Raw genomic sequence first — 17,818 nt, 5'->3', positions numbered from 1 at the left:
CGTTGGCACAGTTCAAATATATAAACGTAAACATAGAACAAATTTTAAAATATTTTAGATTTCTGAGATATTATTGCAGATACAGCAATCAAAATCAAATAAGTAAAGGCTGAATGCAGAGGCCAAAGAGCTACTTAGTCAAGAAGCGTGACATCATAGATTTTTACCTTACTATCGGAGAGAGAATTCAGGAAATGTTTACTAGAAAAAAGTCGATAAAAAAAATGTTTGACTCTACACTTTGTCTAATGTAACCTAACGAATTATCTAGAATCTAAACTTTTTGTCATAGAAACATTGACCGACGATAGGGGGCCTGCAAGCAATTTCAACATTTAGGTGCTAGGAATTCTTCAGTAATAATATTTATTATTTATTACATAACCCTATCCATCATTTATATTGCATGTCTGTCCCCTATAAGTTTATACCTAAAAATATGAATAGTCTCTCTTCGCATGCTGATATAACGGCACCTCTATCTGATTTAACAGTATGTCAAAATGTCATTGAACATTGTGAATTTCTTTTAATTGGCACACTGCGGTATGAACTGTGGCGCCTCGGCAGCACCGTAATGAAACGGGCCGCACGTTAGTAACGGTGGAGGTTCAAGGAAAGCGCAGGTTTCCCGCCGGCTAATTACAAAACGCCACGGCCCCGGCACGGTTTCGTTCACGGGAAAACATGTAATTAAGCTCGCGGTTTTGTCTGCTTTAAAAATTTGTTTTTCAGCTGAGACATTAGGTTACATAAAGAGAGAGAGAGAGAGAGCCGAAGATCGGGCAAAGTTCGGGAGGAGTTACGGTTTAGTTACGGTTGCTTAGATTTGTGGACGAGCTCATAGCCCACCTGGTGTAAAGTGGTTACTGGAGCCCATAGACATCTACAACGTAAATGCCGCGACTCACCGTGAGATATGAGTTGTAAGGTCTCAGAGAGTTACAACGCCACCCTTCAAACCGAAACTCATTTCTGCTTCACGGCAGAAATAAGCGGGATGGTGGTACCTACTCGTCCTACTGCCAGTAAAAAAAATCCGTGTGCTTATACTCACATCGAGGGAAGCGAGGCAGTACCAGCAGAATACGTGCTTGCATCGTTTACACATCATCTGGGCGCATCCCTCGTCTTTCTCTATTGGCACCCTGCACATCGGGCAGAGCTTGATCAGCTCCGAGTCTGGTAGCAATGGGGCCCCGGCGCCGCCCATCGAAGACGAGGCCGCCGCCGCCTCGCAAGTCATCCCGCCGTGCCACTGTGAAAGGAAATTTATATTAGCAAAGAACTGAACTTTTTTATTTTTTGCTTAGGCTGGATGGACTAGCTCACGGCCCACCTGATGTTAAGTGGTTACTGGAGCCCATAGACATCTACAACGTAAATGCCGCCACACACCTTAAGATATGAGTTCTAAGGTCTTAGTTTTAACAGTACAGCGGCTGCCCCACCCTTCAAACCGAAACGCATTACTGCTTCACGGCAGAGATAGGCGGAGGGGGGGGGGGGTGGTGGCACCTACCCGTGGGGACTAGACCAGACGTCCTACCACCAGTAATTAATTTTGCGGGTTTGATTTTTATTACACGATGTTATTCATTAACCGTGGAAGTCAATCGTCAACATTTGTTAAGTACTGGCATTGCTGAAGTCCATGGGCGACGGTAACCACTCACCATCAGGTGGGCCGTATGCCCGTCTGCCTACAAAGGCAATAAAAAATAAAAAATAAACGTATTTCATTAGAAAAATTGGTACCCACCCGCCTGCGGGATTCGAACACCGGTGCATCGAAGGATATGAATGCACCGGACGTCTTATCCTTTAGGCCACGACGATTTCAACCGGTCTACTCAATACTAATAAAACGTGATTTATAAACGAATAAAAAATTTCGATGGGCGCTCCAAGCAATTGCTTATACGCCTACTTAAAAACCATTACCGTTACCAAAAAAATAACGTACCAAACTCAGTCGTATGTGAAACGCACAAAGGTCAAAATTAGCATACAATTGATTTTTTATTGTATTAAATTGAAAAAAAAATTACTCAATACGCGGGTCGTGGTGGCAAACTTATCGGTTCAAGGTAGTCGAATTGTAGGTGAATTGCAGAATTGAAATAATTTCACCTTTATTACACGTTATGTTAATTTCGCAAACTGAATTGGTCGAATAGTTCTTGACTCTTTGAATAGGGCTTGGGTATCTTTTAATATCCCTCCGGCCAAGATAACACAAGCGAAAATCCTGATTGAAAATGGAACATTGAATTTCCAACCTTAACTGCTTGAATACAGATATTTTTTATTGTAAATAACGAAGGTACTAAGGTAGATACTATTACTACGATGGTAGTTTTTAGACCCTCAAAAATGCCACCCTATTTTTACCTAAGGACGTTACCGTTTAAATTTAAAAAAAAAACCGGTGTCATAATAATATCATAGTCGCGAACAGGTATAATGTATGTACATCGTTTGGCTAATGTAAACGTAATCAAGATTAAGCTAAGTCATTTAAAGCGATTAACATTTTTAATTTAGGCAAGCACTTCACGGTCTTCAAGCGCGACCTTGTCGCGAATTCATTTATTTATCGCTAATCGAATATTTTTCGGGATCCCCGCGATTCCCTATCCGCTAACGCAAACGACATAAGTACTAAAATTTTTAAATATAAAAGACATATCCAAGTTGGTTACTAAATAAAGGTTTTTTTTTTATTTTTATTTTAATCTTACCTATGCTGATAGCCTTGAGAGGCTATTTCAGCTTCGCCTTAACGTTTTTAGGTGAGCTCACGGGGCTCAACCAGAGAGTTGCTAACACTGACCCTAGCAAGAGCAGTGCTTCGCAGAATCTACCACCGGATCGGAAACGCGACCCACTGAGAAGATCCGGCGAGAAACTCAGTGGGCTGTGTCTATGGGTTAGTTCGCTCGTCGAGCCCTTCGTCGCAAGCGACGGGTTCGACGAGGACGGTGACCGGTGCTTGTGGTGCCTAAAAGCACCGTTAATGGATCAGGAGGATCCGTAATGACGTGCTTTGGGCGACGTCGACGGTTTACCATTCGCTAAATAAAGGATAAATAAAGACGGATAGAGTAAAGCGATGTAGATAAATTTTGCATCGACCTTCGCGTAATGAGACAAGGACAAAAGGAAGACTAAATAAAAAAGTAAATACATACGCAAAAGAAAATCCTAACATACAATTTAAAAAAAAAAGAGTTGCGTTTTATGACCAATAGACGCCGGTACGATTTGCATAAATTAGTAATTTAGAACCGCTTAATAATCCACCTAATGAGGATGTTGTAAAAAGTGAGGGCAAGAAACACTATATTTATGACATCCTAGATTGAGATTTCACGGCGCACCAAAAACAGACGTCATTCAAATAATGATGTTGTGCTATAAACGGATAATAAAAAAATTATAAATATAAATAAAATCAATGTATGTATTATATTACACGTAGTGCGTTTCACTTTTAAGCGTGCATAAACCATTTATCAGACCGTTATGAAACTTAGTACAGTTTTTGTTGGCGCCCCAGGGAATGTTCATAGTACTATCAACTTAAAACTTAACAAGTTCCATTTGTTTTAAAGTCCTTACAATCAACGCCTAACGTCTGGCAGCGGTTAATTAGCCCGAATCAAATAAGCTTCCAGCGGCCTCGACGAAATAAACCTCTTCCAAACGCGGTAAAACGGTAGGACGCGGGAACCCACCATGTGTATTTTCTCAAGAAAGCATAATGAGGCCACGATGCCACGACCCTCAGCATTGAGGATTATCGACGTAAGGAGGAGGATAGATAGACGAACATACAGCCCGTCTGGTGATGGCAAATACTACCAAGGCGCTGATTGAGGACTCTCCTCGGAACCCATTTGAGTAATGCGTCGGGAAACACCATGATGGGATATTCATGTAGATGTAACTTACTTGAGACCTTAGAACTTATATCTCAAGGTGGGTGGCGCATTTACGTTGTGAATGTCTATGGGCTCCAGTAACCACTTAACACCAGGTGGGATGTGAGCTCGTCCACCCACCTAAGTAAAAAAAAAAAAAAAAAACATTTTAAAGTAAATGGGACGCATAATTTTTCCCAACGCACTGCGAATGAACACATCTTAAGTAGTGTCGATGAGTTCTGTTCGAGAATGTTCTGTATTCTATATTCATAAATGGTGTATGGTAGTTAAGCTTGTCTCGACTTCTAAAGTCTTCTTAGTGTCTGGCTGAGTGGTATCTCGGTTTTATGACTTTGGCGTGCGCTTCTGGCGACAGCTTGGTTATGCGTTGTATCGAAACATCTGGATGGTTAATCGACCAAAGAGTAATGAGAAACGCGTAAGCAATTAGACAAATATTTAGCTACAAATGATTTAGTTCCATACGACAGCGGTGACCAAAGCGTTCTTTGAGCCATGTGCTGATGCATACACATGTATGTTTAATCGTTAAGGATTGTCAGGTTCTAACTAAGAATCTATCACAAGTAGTATGTAAAGAACGGTATTCAAAATACATTAGTTGAAATCTTATATTAACGAGCGCCGTCAGTTTCCCATTCTCCATGACAAGTCTGAGGTAATCAATGATATTCACCAAGGCCGCGACTGTGATATTACCAGGACGAAAACCGGATTAGAAAGGATTTAGAAGTCGATTATCGATTGTTATTTTATGTATAAACTAAACGCTTTGTATTCAAAACCATTAAGTCACGCATTCGAGGCTATATATATTTTTTTTCAATTTTCCAAAAAATCATGTTAGAATGACATAAATTTATAATAAAAACATCTATATGAAGAATGAGGTCACAGTTTTACCGGTGGTAGAACCTGTTGTGAGTGTGTTGGGGGTAGGTACCACCACCCTGCCTATTTCTGCCGTGAAGCAGTAATGCGTTTCGGTTTGAAGGGTGGGGCAGCCGTTGCAACTATACTTGAGACCTCAGAACTCATATCTCAAGGTGGGTGGCGCATTTACGTTGTAGATGTCTATGGGCACCAGTAACCACTTAACACCAGGTGGGATGTGAGCTCGTCCACACATCTAAGCAAAAAAAAGACCATTGACGCTAGTCCAAGTATTCCTCTGCAATCCACCTTTGTACCTAATAATCCAACAATTTCTTGAATAACATCAGAAATACCATCAGGCCATCTACTTTATTTCATGTTTTATTAAAAAAGCTAAGGCATTTAAATAGAAAAGGGTTCTAAGTTAAAATAAAGAGGAGTGGAAACGGCGAAGATTAAACTGGGAATTGGGACCGGAGGGGCGGGTTTTAATAAATAAATTCTTACGAGGGATCCAACGTTATGGATGCCTGGAAACGAGAGTTATCTTTGGTTAAATACTGAAAAGGTAGTAAATATGTCAGTCTATGTAGCGTTGTAATGAGGAGGGACAACGCAAATAGAACCGACATTTACACCTGGTCATTGAACATAGCTTAAAGATACGTCCAAGTGGGCATCGTGGTCTAGTCCGTCGACACTGTGTCTGCGAACTGACCAAAAACAATCAAGTAGACAGCTCAAAGCTTCAATAATAAAAGACTGTCGCTGTAATATTTATGAAATATAATTTCTGTTTTAAAATTACAATGCATTCTGTTCTTTAGTTACTGTATAACGGAGCGTGAACGAACAACGACCAAAAACAATCAAGGAAACTGCCTTTTGAATTAATGAACAACAAATTCACTGAAATCACTTAATTACTCGAGAATAATGTACAAAATTAAATTTAGCATGCTACGATGAACGCGAAACCAGACTTATTTCACGTTAAGAAACGCTGTTAAAGTTAAATAGCCACCACAAAAGAATCTCGACGGGTTGGCGTAAAATCAGTAAATTGCGTGAAATTCTAAATACTTTTTGAAAACTTACACAATGTGAGACCTATTTTGAATATGAAAGCGGTCCTTCGCCTTTTTTCAAGGCGCCTCAATGAAACTAGGCCATATCTTGACCCTATGAACTAACACGATGCGCGGTTGTGATGCGAAATTGTGCGCTATTTTTTTTTTTGTACATCTTCTTTCAAGTGCCGTTTTTTGAAGTATTGTAAGCTCCTATATAATCATATATAAACCGGTTATTAGTTATTCTGTTACGAAGCGGTTAATGGAGCATCTTTTACAGTATTTTCTTAGGTATTCACGAGCCGTAGATATAAAATTATGTTTACAGGGTAAGGTAAGGTTTTTTTTATTTTCATTTAATGTATTATTTTTGACGTTTCGTATGCTTTACAGTTTTCGTGGTCACCAACGATAAAATGATTCGTCGTCATTTTAATATTGTTCTATTCTAGAAAAACAGACGCGGGATTAAACCACAAAAGTACTTTTAACTATTAAGCTAAAGTATGCAAACCTCTTCCTCTTTTCTCTAGGGGCGGCCTAGCTATATACTTTTGTTTGACTCATCTATAATAGAAGTGTCCACTAGTCAATTACCTTCTCCATTCCAAATGTTCCAGCCCCCCTTACTTACTGCCCTAATGTTACTGGTAGAAGTACTACCAACAACTTACTTATTTCTGCAGCACGGAATTCGTGCATTTCGGTCTTAAGATGTACACTTCTCTAAAGGATGACAGCGGCGTTCACTTGCGCTATGATGTCGCGTTGTGATGTCTATGAGTTTATTGTCTGTCCTACTAATGCAATAAACTAAAAAGGTTGAAGGTAGACAAATTGACTACGTCGAAACGTAACGCTCAATTGCTTTGAGACCTTTCCGTATAGCACGATTTTAAAATCCTCAAACTTCTAGTCACAGCCAAGATGAAATCTTTTAAATTGATATTGCCTGCGTGATCTAGTGGGGGTGTATGTGTTGGTAGCTGTCGATAGACCGTGTAAGATCGAGAGAAGTGAAGAAAGACCAGAACACGACGAGGGACTTAACTGTAACCGGCCGCTACGCACCTTGAAACATGGACTTTTGTCGCCAACATAAGTAGGGCGTTGGTACATACCGGTTAAAATTTAAAAATTCACTATTATTTTATGGTTGCCACTAATTAATTATGTATTGCTATATTATTTGTCTACCGTACCACACCGTGTCTTATCTTTTAAAAGACAATGGACAGCGCTGTCTTGATATAGTTTTCAATCATAGTATACATCAAGATTGATAGCGGTGTTCAGGTAAAAAAGTCGAAAGAATTTCTCTTCACCATCCATAGCTCTCTATATTAATATCAAACAAATGTAAAAATTGCAAAACAAAAAGACTGTAGGTAGGGTTTATCTAGAATTTACAATATTATAAAACCATTATGGTACGGTAACGAGAAATTCGCGAAATACTTTATACAAAATACTTTATAACGACATTACCTCAATTTATATCGAAACGAGTTTCTAAACGATTGTCATTAGAAGCAAAACGTCGAATGTATTCATTCAAATTGAACACTAAAATAAACCTTTAGATTAAGATTTTACCGTTTATTTTTAGCCTTTTGACCATCAAAGCAGTCTCTTCTTGATATGTATAATTTTCAGATCTTAAAACTAGCCAGATCGTTATAGCGTACACAATTTTATTGATGGCTTTGATATTGGCTAAATCGGTTGTCTTTGTCATAAATTACCTCTTTGCTGATAATAACATTGCATTGGAGGAGGAGGATTGAAATATATTGATCAAATACTTGGTGGCTTGAATAAGGCGGTAGTGCAAATACTTTACCAAATTGATTAAGTAATGATTCATTTAAGTGAGATTAAGTAATTTATTGCTTTAGGTCGGATGAACGGTGAAATGCTTTTAGAAAATTCACACCGGAGGACCACAGTGATGACACATACAATAACATAAATGCAAAAATATAATAATATTATTATTTAAGTTCTTTGACGCAATTAATCAACATCTCGGCTTTAGACCTCTCACTGAAGGTTGCTGACGTCAACATCAGTGTAAAATATGTAGCGTTTGAATGGTTTCAACGAATAGGGAAAATATGTAATATAAACTTTTGCGAAAAGCAAAGTAAGTGAAGTTTGATATACAAACCGTAATACATAATTTGCTTTACTATAAATAAATTTCTTGAAGTAAATAGGTGTATAACAAAGAGCAGGATTAAGCAGCATACCTATTCAAATATTCAAAAGGCCCTGTTTCATTCTAAGCTGCTGACATGCTGAGTTATAACATCTAAGGTTTGTGAATATTTTATTCGCTATGGATTGCAGAGTACTTTAATGAATTTTTAAAGAACATCACGAGCTTTATATTGTAGTTTTATAAATGAATAGTTTATTTAATTCTGAAGAGTCAAAATATACATCATGTTATAGTTGTTGTGGTCTCAAGGTGGGATGTACGCTGGACTTATCATATGCTTATACGACCTACCGAAATATGCCTTGTTCAGGGTTTACCACAATGACCAATCCTCGGCTGCCCGAATCCAGCACATTCCTGCAACGTCAGTTGTGGACTTCTGGCGCTAGTTTCTTTAAGCCTTGCGTGTTGTAGCGTTTTATGCGAAAAGGTTAATTATTCAAGAGGCTTAGATCGGACCCAAAGATAATTCCATACATACAAACATCTAAAATAACTGAAAAAAAAGTAGAATCGAAAGTAAACGAGCAGACGAATTTCACAACATTTAAATTTGAAGACTCCAGAAGCAGGAAAGCTTGAGATAAATATGCCTTCAAACACAGAGAGACAAGGTTCAACTGTAATTATTTTGAGCGCCCAGTTTGACTGGAATTTGTATAATAATAAAATGGTCCACGTGCAAATTGATGCACGTGAAAGAAGTTAAACTTCTTTTGCGGTGTGTAGTAGTGTGGTTTTCTTGATTTTTTCATCCTTAAACAAAATTTACCCTGTAATAGGGAATGCTGTGTATAAGAGAAACGACCTAGCTCGCTTTGTTATTTCCCTGTCTCCACGGTCCAGCGGTTCGCGAGATGCTCTGTCTACGTTCTCACTCTCGCTCTTCCTAAATTATATCTCTCTAGACGTAACGAATCTATCGCGAGTTAAATTTTACTCTCAACGCGCCTTAAGAAGTTTCACTACAAAAATGTTTGAATACAATTTACACACGTAGCTACGCCGCAAGTCCGGTCTCCACCACAAGCCTCGTTTGAAGAAGGACATGTCATAGCGCTCGGGGAACACCGTGGAGGGGAGCTCATTCCAAAGCCGGAGGGTACGTGGCAAAAAAGATATCTGAAAACGCACTGTGGATGAACTCAGGTGCTCCAGGTAGTATGGATGAACTCTATTCTGGTGGCGGGCGGTGCGATGGTAAAAACGAGATGATGGGATCGTCTCAAATAATTCGGTTATTTGCATTAGCCGATTTCTCTGGGTTCTATCGCGACACGGAGCTCGGTCGTTTATATGAACCAGCGACACCGACGGAGGAATTATAACAATCGGTTCAACTATCCAATTTCTTAGTCCAACACATGGGGTAATGAATGATAAGGCGTTTCAAACACCCAGCCAAAAAAAGAGACGCTCTAAAATTTTCTAATTATTATTATTATTATTATTAATTAGTTGACTTTTGCGACGGGCAACCGGTTTCAACACATCAATCCTTCGTGCTATTAACAATGTAAACACACTGCCCAAAATGAGTACACACACAATAAGACAATATAACTAGTCAGGTCATAAGTATTGTCACACAGTAAAAACTTTTCTTTTAGAATGCTGGCCACAAAAAAGTTTATTGAATTCGAATTTCGAATGGTCATGAAAATAAAAATGTATACTTTTAGAATTTTACACATTTTTAAATATGGAGTGGACGCTTAAAGAAGACCGTGTTGCAGACATTGCGTTGCATCGTTGCGGTTACGCGCCAATTCAAATTTTTAACATACTGAAAAATTTGAATATAACCAAAAGATTCGTTTATCGTACCATCAAACGATACAATGAAGACTCTAATGTAGATGACAGGTCAAGAAGTGGTCGCCCTCGGTCTGTTAGGACTCCAGCCGTGATAAAAGCTGTGAAGGCGCGAATTCAAAGAAATCCCAAACGTAAGCAGAAACTGTTGGCCCTTCAGATGGGGTTAAGCAGAACCACGGTGAAAAGGGTGTTAAATGAAGACTTAGGGCTTCGGGCATATCGAAGAAAAACAGGACATCGTTTGAATGCTCGTCTAATGGACCTGAGACTGAAGAGATGCCGCGCTTTGTTGAAGTGGTCGCGGGAAAAAAATATCGGGAAATTCTTTTTTCGGATGAAAAAATTTTTACCGTAGAAGAGAGCTACAACAAACAAAATGATAAGGTGTACGCACACAGTAGTGAAGAAGCGAGCAACCGTATTCCGCGTGTCCAACGAGGTCATTTTCCATCCTCGCTCATGGTATGGTTGGGAGTTTCTTATTGGGGCTTAACAGAGGTACATTTTTGTGAGAAAGGTGTAAAAACGAATGCAGTTGTGTATCAAAATACAGTCCTGACGAACCTTGTGGAACCTGTTTCTCATACCATGTTCAATAACAGGCACTGGGTATTCCAACAAGATTCGGCGCCAGCTCATAGAGCGAAGAGTACACAAGACTGGCTGGCGGCGCGTGAAATCGACTTCATCCGGCACGAAGACTGGCCCTCCTCCAGTCCAAATTTGAATCCTTTAGATTACAAGATATGGCAACACTTGGAGGAAAAAGCGTGCTCAAAGCCTCATCCCAATTTGGAGTCACTCAAGACATCCTTGATTAAGGCAGTCGCCGATATTGACATGGACCTCGTTCGTGCTGCGATAGACGACTGGCCGCGCAGATTGAAGGCCTGTATTCAAAATCACGGAGGTCATTTTGAATAAACTTTAGTGTCATAAGTATCTATGTTTTGTTAAGTTCATTTTGGTATATGAATGGTTACATAATGAATAAACTTGTTTCAATTATTTTACATTAAACATGTGACAGAATTTATGACCTGACTAGGTATATATAGTGTAAAGGACGTTATCTGAAAGCGGCCTCTATGGACGCAAGATGGACCACGAAAGACCAACGTGCAACAAATTGCTGTGCTCAACTTGATGTCGTGGTATCAAAAAAAGGCAACAGCCGTAAATCAAGTCACTCTAAGAGTGCAAACAAAAAATATACAAAGGCTGATTCCGACGCTGCAAAGCCACCTGTGTGTTTATTAAATAATAGTGATGTGCGGTTATCGATAAACAATGAACTATACGAATCAACGATTCATTGACTTGTCTTGTTGATTAGTTCTGCGTGAATTAAAACGGTCATACCTTGTGCCTTAGTGTGTGTGCATACGTGCGTGTGTGTTATTCATTCATTATGTTTTATCGAATGATTTACTATCGTTGGTGTATCATGACGATATTGCAATGTCATTGCTTATAACTTTTAGTAAGTACATTAACAAGTTTTTCATAACTAAGTCCGTTGACGGTTTGACCAGAAGTACCTACGTCTTTAATGAAATATAATAATCCATCTCCTCTTGAATGTATTTGTAAAAATAACATAGTGAATGTGTTAGGATGAGGTAATTTTCAGTTTGTAAAGATGACGTAAGGGTTCTCCAGAATAGATCGTTACAAAAAAAGTCCAACAAAAAGTAAAATAGTAGTTTATTAATAATATAGAACTGTATCGTACACAGGTAGAAAATTACTAATGGAATTTATCTTTGACAAGATTGCTCCTTCAATATTCGAATTGTAATTTGGAACGTTCTTGTCAAAGAATATTGTCACACGACCAATGGCGTTATAACAATAACAATACACACAACAATAAAATAACTCTATATAATAACATATTTAGGAATGAATTTCTCTGTTTACGCTATCGTGCTCTGACCTCGTATATGACATCTGCACGTGATAACTCTGAGAAAACCTAAGCTTGGTGAACCTTCAGTGAGCTATCTTTAGGTTATATTGTGAATGACAGACGCTCGTAAAACTGAAGCCGAAAAATTAAAAATTTGTATGTACTTTCCTTTGTTAATAAGTCAAGTGCATGAACATACATGCACTTGTCCATAAGTCATCACAGATTTGATATATTTATTTAATTTTAATAATAAAACGCTATACCCAAATTTGCACAAAAGAAAAACATTTACAATGCAGCTATAATTTTCCCCACTCTACATATTTCTGTGTTCACGTTCACATAACGTGATCCACGATTCAGAAGTAGGTAAATGTTTACATTATTCTTCCTATGTTATACATACATACATACATACATATATATAACTATAGTGTACACGTATAATATTTGATTTCGCTAAACGAGTATAATAAGTTACATCCTTTGTCTGTTGTGGTTTTTATCTTTTTGCGAATGATGTTGAAATGAATTTTCAATTAGCTGAACTGATTGAATTGTTGGTAAGACAATAATTTGATTAGTATCTACATCATAATGATTGAAACTCAGAATTATTTTATGTAGTAGTAGTAGTAGAGTATGACTTTGCAAATAAAACGGATCAACGTACTCAACTATCGTTTTTAATTGGCGAATTAAATAAACTTAAATAATAATTAGAGGCGGGTGTTTTTTTTATATTATGTAAATCCTACATATATGTTTGTATATCTATGATGAGGTTTTTGGTGCGTAGCGCAGACGAATCGTGGGATTCAAGAGTGGGACATTTACCGTTTTTTTTCTGCACTAGATAGGTGGACGTCTTTACGGCTCACCCAGTTTGAAGTGGTTAAAACTTCACGGACATCAAGACGTGAAAGCCGCCATTCAGTTTGAGGCACTAGGACGAAGTCTCAATTTTATAGCGTAATTACATCCTATATTTTTGACAGAAATTGAGACGTAGTACTGAGTACAGTAGTCAGAGTCACTAGCCACTCCACCAACGAAGCTATTAAAATCAATAGACTGACAACTTGGCTGACAAACTTCAATACTATAAAATCTGCTTTTTAGGTTCAGGAATAGAGTAAAAAGAAATAGTATAAGGAACCCCTCCTTAAACTCCTTAAAGAGATAACTGCGTTAGTTGCAGGCATATACAGTGCTTTAACAAAAGAGGAAAAAAATACCACTGAAAAGCCACTGTATTAGAAGTTAGTAGCTTCAGATAAAACTGTTAAACTCTCGTAAACGTAAAAACTCTAATAAGGTTACGAGCGAAGTAATGGTAACTAGTGGTCCCGCAGTAGTCGAAATTCGACTATAATTAATTAGAATTATAAGTTTGTACACTATTATGATTGTATTTTATACTTCTATAATCACAAATTTCGCCAAGACTATACTATAAAAAATCTTAACAAAGACAAACAATATTTAATCTATTCTCAATTTGATAACAGACGTCAAGAACAAAAGTTTGACATTAAATAGTATGCATGCGTGTATGCGTCAAATACATGGTATGTAGCGTGTGTAATGTTTTCTTTATTGATATAAAGTATCTTTTATGCATTATTTTAAAAAAAGATTAGCATTGTGCACTTCTTCTCTATATTCTCTATAAGTGTGGAAAATTTCATACTCCTCCGTCCGCGCAATTTTCGTAAAAAGGGATACAAAGTTTTTGCTTCACGTATTAATATATAGATATATGTAGTATAATTTAGACCACTAGCCTCTTACCATAGACGGTAGAATACATAGAGAAACCCAAGGATTCTTCGCATCCTCAGAATCTCAAATGAGTAAATAATATCTACATCACTATTTTAAAGGGCGATAAAATTAAACATTTTATTTCATTTACGTGTGTTGTCTTGCTTTGTGACAGCACTCACAGAACGTTATGAGGTATTAAACACCTCACATTATCGTCTCCTTCACATTTTCAAAGTAAAGGTCATTTTCTTATACTAATACTTGGTCTCACCATATATTTTGTTACAAGGAAAACTATCGTTTTTTTCTTCTCTGTTACGTGAAGCATTTATCATCATGTAAGTTAATTTATACATTAAAAGCATTTCATAATATTAAGCTAATTCCAAATTATCTTAATTGACCTTTAAACATTTATTTAAAGATTGTGGCCAATAATCAGTTGAAATAGGCATTTACTCAAAAAAAAAAAAATTATGGATTCCCTTTTCTTGCCCGTATCTTTCTCTCTTGCTGACAGGACCATACTAGTTTACAAAGCATGGAGTTATGAATATGTTTAAATCTAAAATATTTATACATACATCTGCATAATGTGTGATATGAAACGAAAAAGTATTTTTACTGACGGTGGTTACAATAATTTACTATCGACAAATAAGATCATAGTCGTTCGCGACCGCGAAAACTGTACAGTATTGGAATCGTCGGAAATATTATGATATAATGACAATAAAAGCTCGAGATTATAACTGTAAAAGTAGTTTTAATTAGGTATGTCTACGACTCTGGAAAACCGAACCTCTGGAGAAATCTTATAGACTTTCTCAAGAAACCCAAACTGCTTGATAGCTACTCTATCACACCGTCACTGAGGCTGGTTAATACCAGTTTGTACCTTACTGACTAATTGAGCAGCTTCTGTGGAACACTCAGCATAAAATCGGACATTCTGCTCACTAAATTGCGAAATAAAAAAAATAGTAAATGAAAAATATATGTAACCTTCTTTTACGTTCCTAACGTCAGTTATTTTGTTTTTGCTTATTCATTTTGTAATATCCAAGCTAAGTAACGTCCAGTATATATTTAGAAACAGCACGTCCTAAGTCATACGAGTATTACTGGTGGCAGGACCTCTTGTGAGTCCGCGCGGGTGGGTACCACCACCCTGCCTATTTTTGCCGTGAAGCAGTAATGCGTTTCGGTTTGAAGGGTGGGGCAGCCGTTGTAACTATACTTGAGACCTTAGAACTTGTATCTCAAGGTGGGTGGCGCATTTACGTTGTGGATGTCTATGGGCTCCAGTAACCACTTAACACCAGGTGGGCTGTGAGCTCGTCCAACCATCTAAGCAATAAAAAAAATAAAAAAGCGACATAGAGTTGCCTGTTTGGTTGGTATTCGTTTCCCTAGACAAAATCAACTGTTTTGCGAACAGGATATGATTCGGATTCTTTCCTTCACTAATTTGATCAGTACTTCTTCTCGATCAAAAACAGAGAACTTTTCAATATCTCTATCACTTGTCGCATACTTAAACAAGTATTCAAGTGGTTGCACCCGACTAAACGCAACTCCATATCACATGACGTCTGTGTCATCTCACCAGTGTGCTTAGTGCGAGTTTTTTAACGTTCTCGATAGCGTAAAAGTTAACTTAGTGACTAAGTGACTTAGTAATTAAGTTAGTGACTAGTCTGTCAAACGAACATATTTTTTTTATAAATCCGCTTTATTTTAATATCAAAATAACATTTAGCAAAGATTGATTCGAAAATATGAAAATTTTCCGATATCGAGTCGAGGGAACGCGTTCCCGGCCCCGTCACGTCACAGCCGGAGTGCCGCAAGGCTCCGCCCTCTCCCCGTTACTATTTAGTTTGTATATCAATGATATACCCCGGTCTCCGGAGACCCATCTGGCGCTCTTCGCCGATGACACCGCCATCTACTACTCGTGTAGGAAGAAGGCGTTGCTTCATCGACGACTTCAGACCGCAGCTACCACCATGGGACAGTGGTTCCGGAAGTGGCGCATCGACATCAACCCCACGAAAAGCACAGCGGTGCTCTTCAAAAGGGGTCGCCCTCCGAACACCACGCTGAGCATCCCCCTCCCGACTAGGCGCGTCAACACCTCCGCCCCCGCCATTCGCCCAATCACGATGTTCGACCAGCCCATACCGTGGGCCCCGAAGGTCAAATATTTAGGCGTCACCCTCGACAGTAGGATGACATTCCGCCCCCACATCAAGACGGTACGCGACCGTGCCGCCTTCATTCTAGGACGTCTCTACCCGATGATATGTAGGAGAAGTAAAATGTCCATTAGAAATAAGGTGACACTCTACAAAACTTGCATACGCCCCGTCATGACCTATGCAAGTGTAGTGTTCGCTCACGCGGCCCGCATACACTTAAAATCATTCCAAATCATTCAATCCCGTTTTTGCAGGATAGCCGTTGGAGCCCCGTGGTTCGTCAGGAACGTCGACCTCCATGACGACCTGGACTTAGAGTCCATCAGTAAGTATCTTCAGTCGGCGTCCATGCGCCACTTCGATAAAGCGGCACGACACGAGAACCTTCTCATCGTGGCCGCCGGTAACTACATTCCCGATCCTGCGGACAGAATGGAAAGCAGTCGACGTCGCCCAAAACACGTCATCTCGGATCCTCCCGATCCACTAACGGTGCTTTTAGGTACTTCAAGCACCGGTCACCGTTCTCGTCGAACCCGTCGCTTGCGACGAAGGGCTCGACGAGTAAATTAACTCTCAGACACAGCCCACTGAGTTTCTCGCCGGATCTTCTCAGTGGGTCGCGTTTCCGATCCGGTGGCAGATTCTGCGAAGCACGGCTCTTGCTAGGGTTCGTGTTAGCAACGTCACCAGGTTTGAGCCCCGTGAGCTCACCTACTAAAGTTAGGGTTACGCTGACATAGCCGCTAGGGCTATCAGCTTAGGTAGGAAAAAAAAAAAAAAAAAAATTATTAGGTAAATATTCATATGAAAATGACAGATTCCAAATTCAAGAACAATGCAATTTTATTTTAACTAAATTCCATTAGATCGATAAATATAAAATAATATATCAAAATATGTCAAGCTAATCAAAGCGTGTAAAATAAATAATGTTTTCCAAAAATAACTGTGCATGCATATGTGTGTGTATAATATATTGATACGAACCTATTTAGATATACGAATAAATGTAGAATTTAAATTAATTCCGATAGAAAATTTGTAACGAATTAACTAAGGACTAAGAGGTCAGTGGTAGAATTTGCTTTACATGATATTATGATTAGAAACAAGTTTAACCTGTATTTTAGAAATACAAATGAGACCTAAATATATTAAAAATTGAATAATTAATTTTATATCATTAGTGTTGCAAATTTAACTATGTTTGGAATTTAAATTTATTTTTTTACCTAAACTGAGATATGGCTTTAGATGAAACACTAGTGGAGTTTTTATATTTAAACTGCATGTTTTAGTGGTTTTGCGGCTTAAAATAAGATTGTGCGATAAATTAGACAGAAATAGATATACAAAGGTAGAATTACATTAAATGACATTAGACATGTTTAGAAAAGTAATTACATCTTTATTTAGTTTTTGGGTAAAAAAATATGTATTGATTATAGAATTGTTTATATGTTTATATGTGTGTCTCTAGTAATTATATTTTCACTGTCTCTAGTTTAGTAATTTTCAATGCCAATAAATATGCTATAGATATAAGTCATCTAATAAATAAATACTATAATATAACTTAAATAAATAATTGGTTTATAGCTGGTTTACTTTTCGTACTTTTTTTACTTTTACTCATGTAAATTATACTAAGAGTCTGAATGTTCATTTGATTCTTTTTTTGTACTACAGCATCTCCGAGCTAAGTTCCAAGCTAGTGCAACTATAATTAAGTGAAGATCATCTATACTTAATATTATAAAGAGGAAAGATTTGTTTGTTTGTTTGTATTGAATAGGCTCCGAAATTACAGAGCCGATTTGAAAAAATCTTTCACTGTTTGCAAGCCCGAGTGACATAGGCTATAATGTTTTTTTGGATAAAATTAGGGATCTTACTAAAACTCCAATAATGTAACCCAAGGTGTAAAAAAATTACCTAAAATATTCTTTACCGCGCGTGCCCTGCGAAAACTATTTATGATAGAA

General features: G+C 38.0%; 1 protein-coding gene across 1 annotated transcript in view; it reads right to left on the bottom strand.

Moving 5' to 3' along the window:
• LOC114242252 (uncharacterized) overlaps positions 1-17,818 on the bottom strand; it is a 137,149-nt gene that overhangs the window by 9,117 nt on the left and 110,214 nt on the right. Inside the window, exon 9 of the mRNA XM_028173349.2 lies at positions 1,058-1,258. Within this exon, the coding sequence (XP_028029150.2) occupies positions 1,058-1,258 (201 nt within the window). The remainder of the gene's footprint in view (positions 1-1,057; positions 1,259-17,818) is intronic.

The sequence above is a fragment of the Bombyx mandarina genome, chromosome 11 (genome assembly GCF_030267445.1).
Source record: "Bombyx mandarina strain Sakado chromosome 11, ASM3026744v2".
Taxonomy (NCBI): Eukaryota; Metazoa; Arthropoda; class Insecta; order Lepidoptera; family Bombycidae; genus Bombyx; species Bombyx mandarina.
The sequence above is the reverse complement of the archived record's forward strand: the minus strand, read 5'-3'. Positions and strand labels throughout refer to the sequence as shown.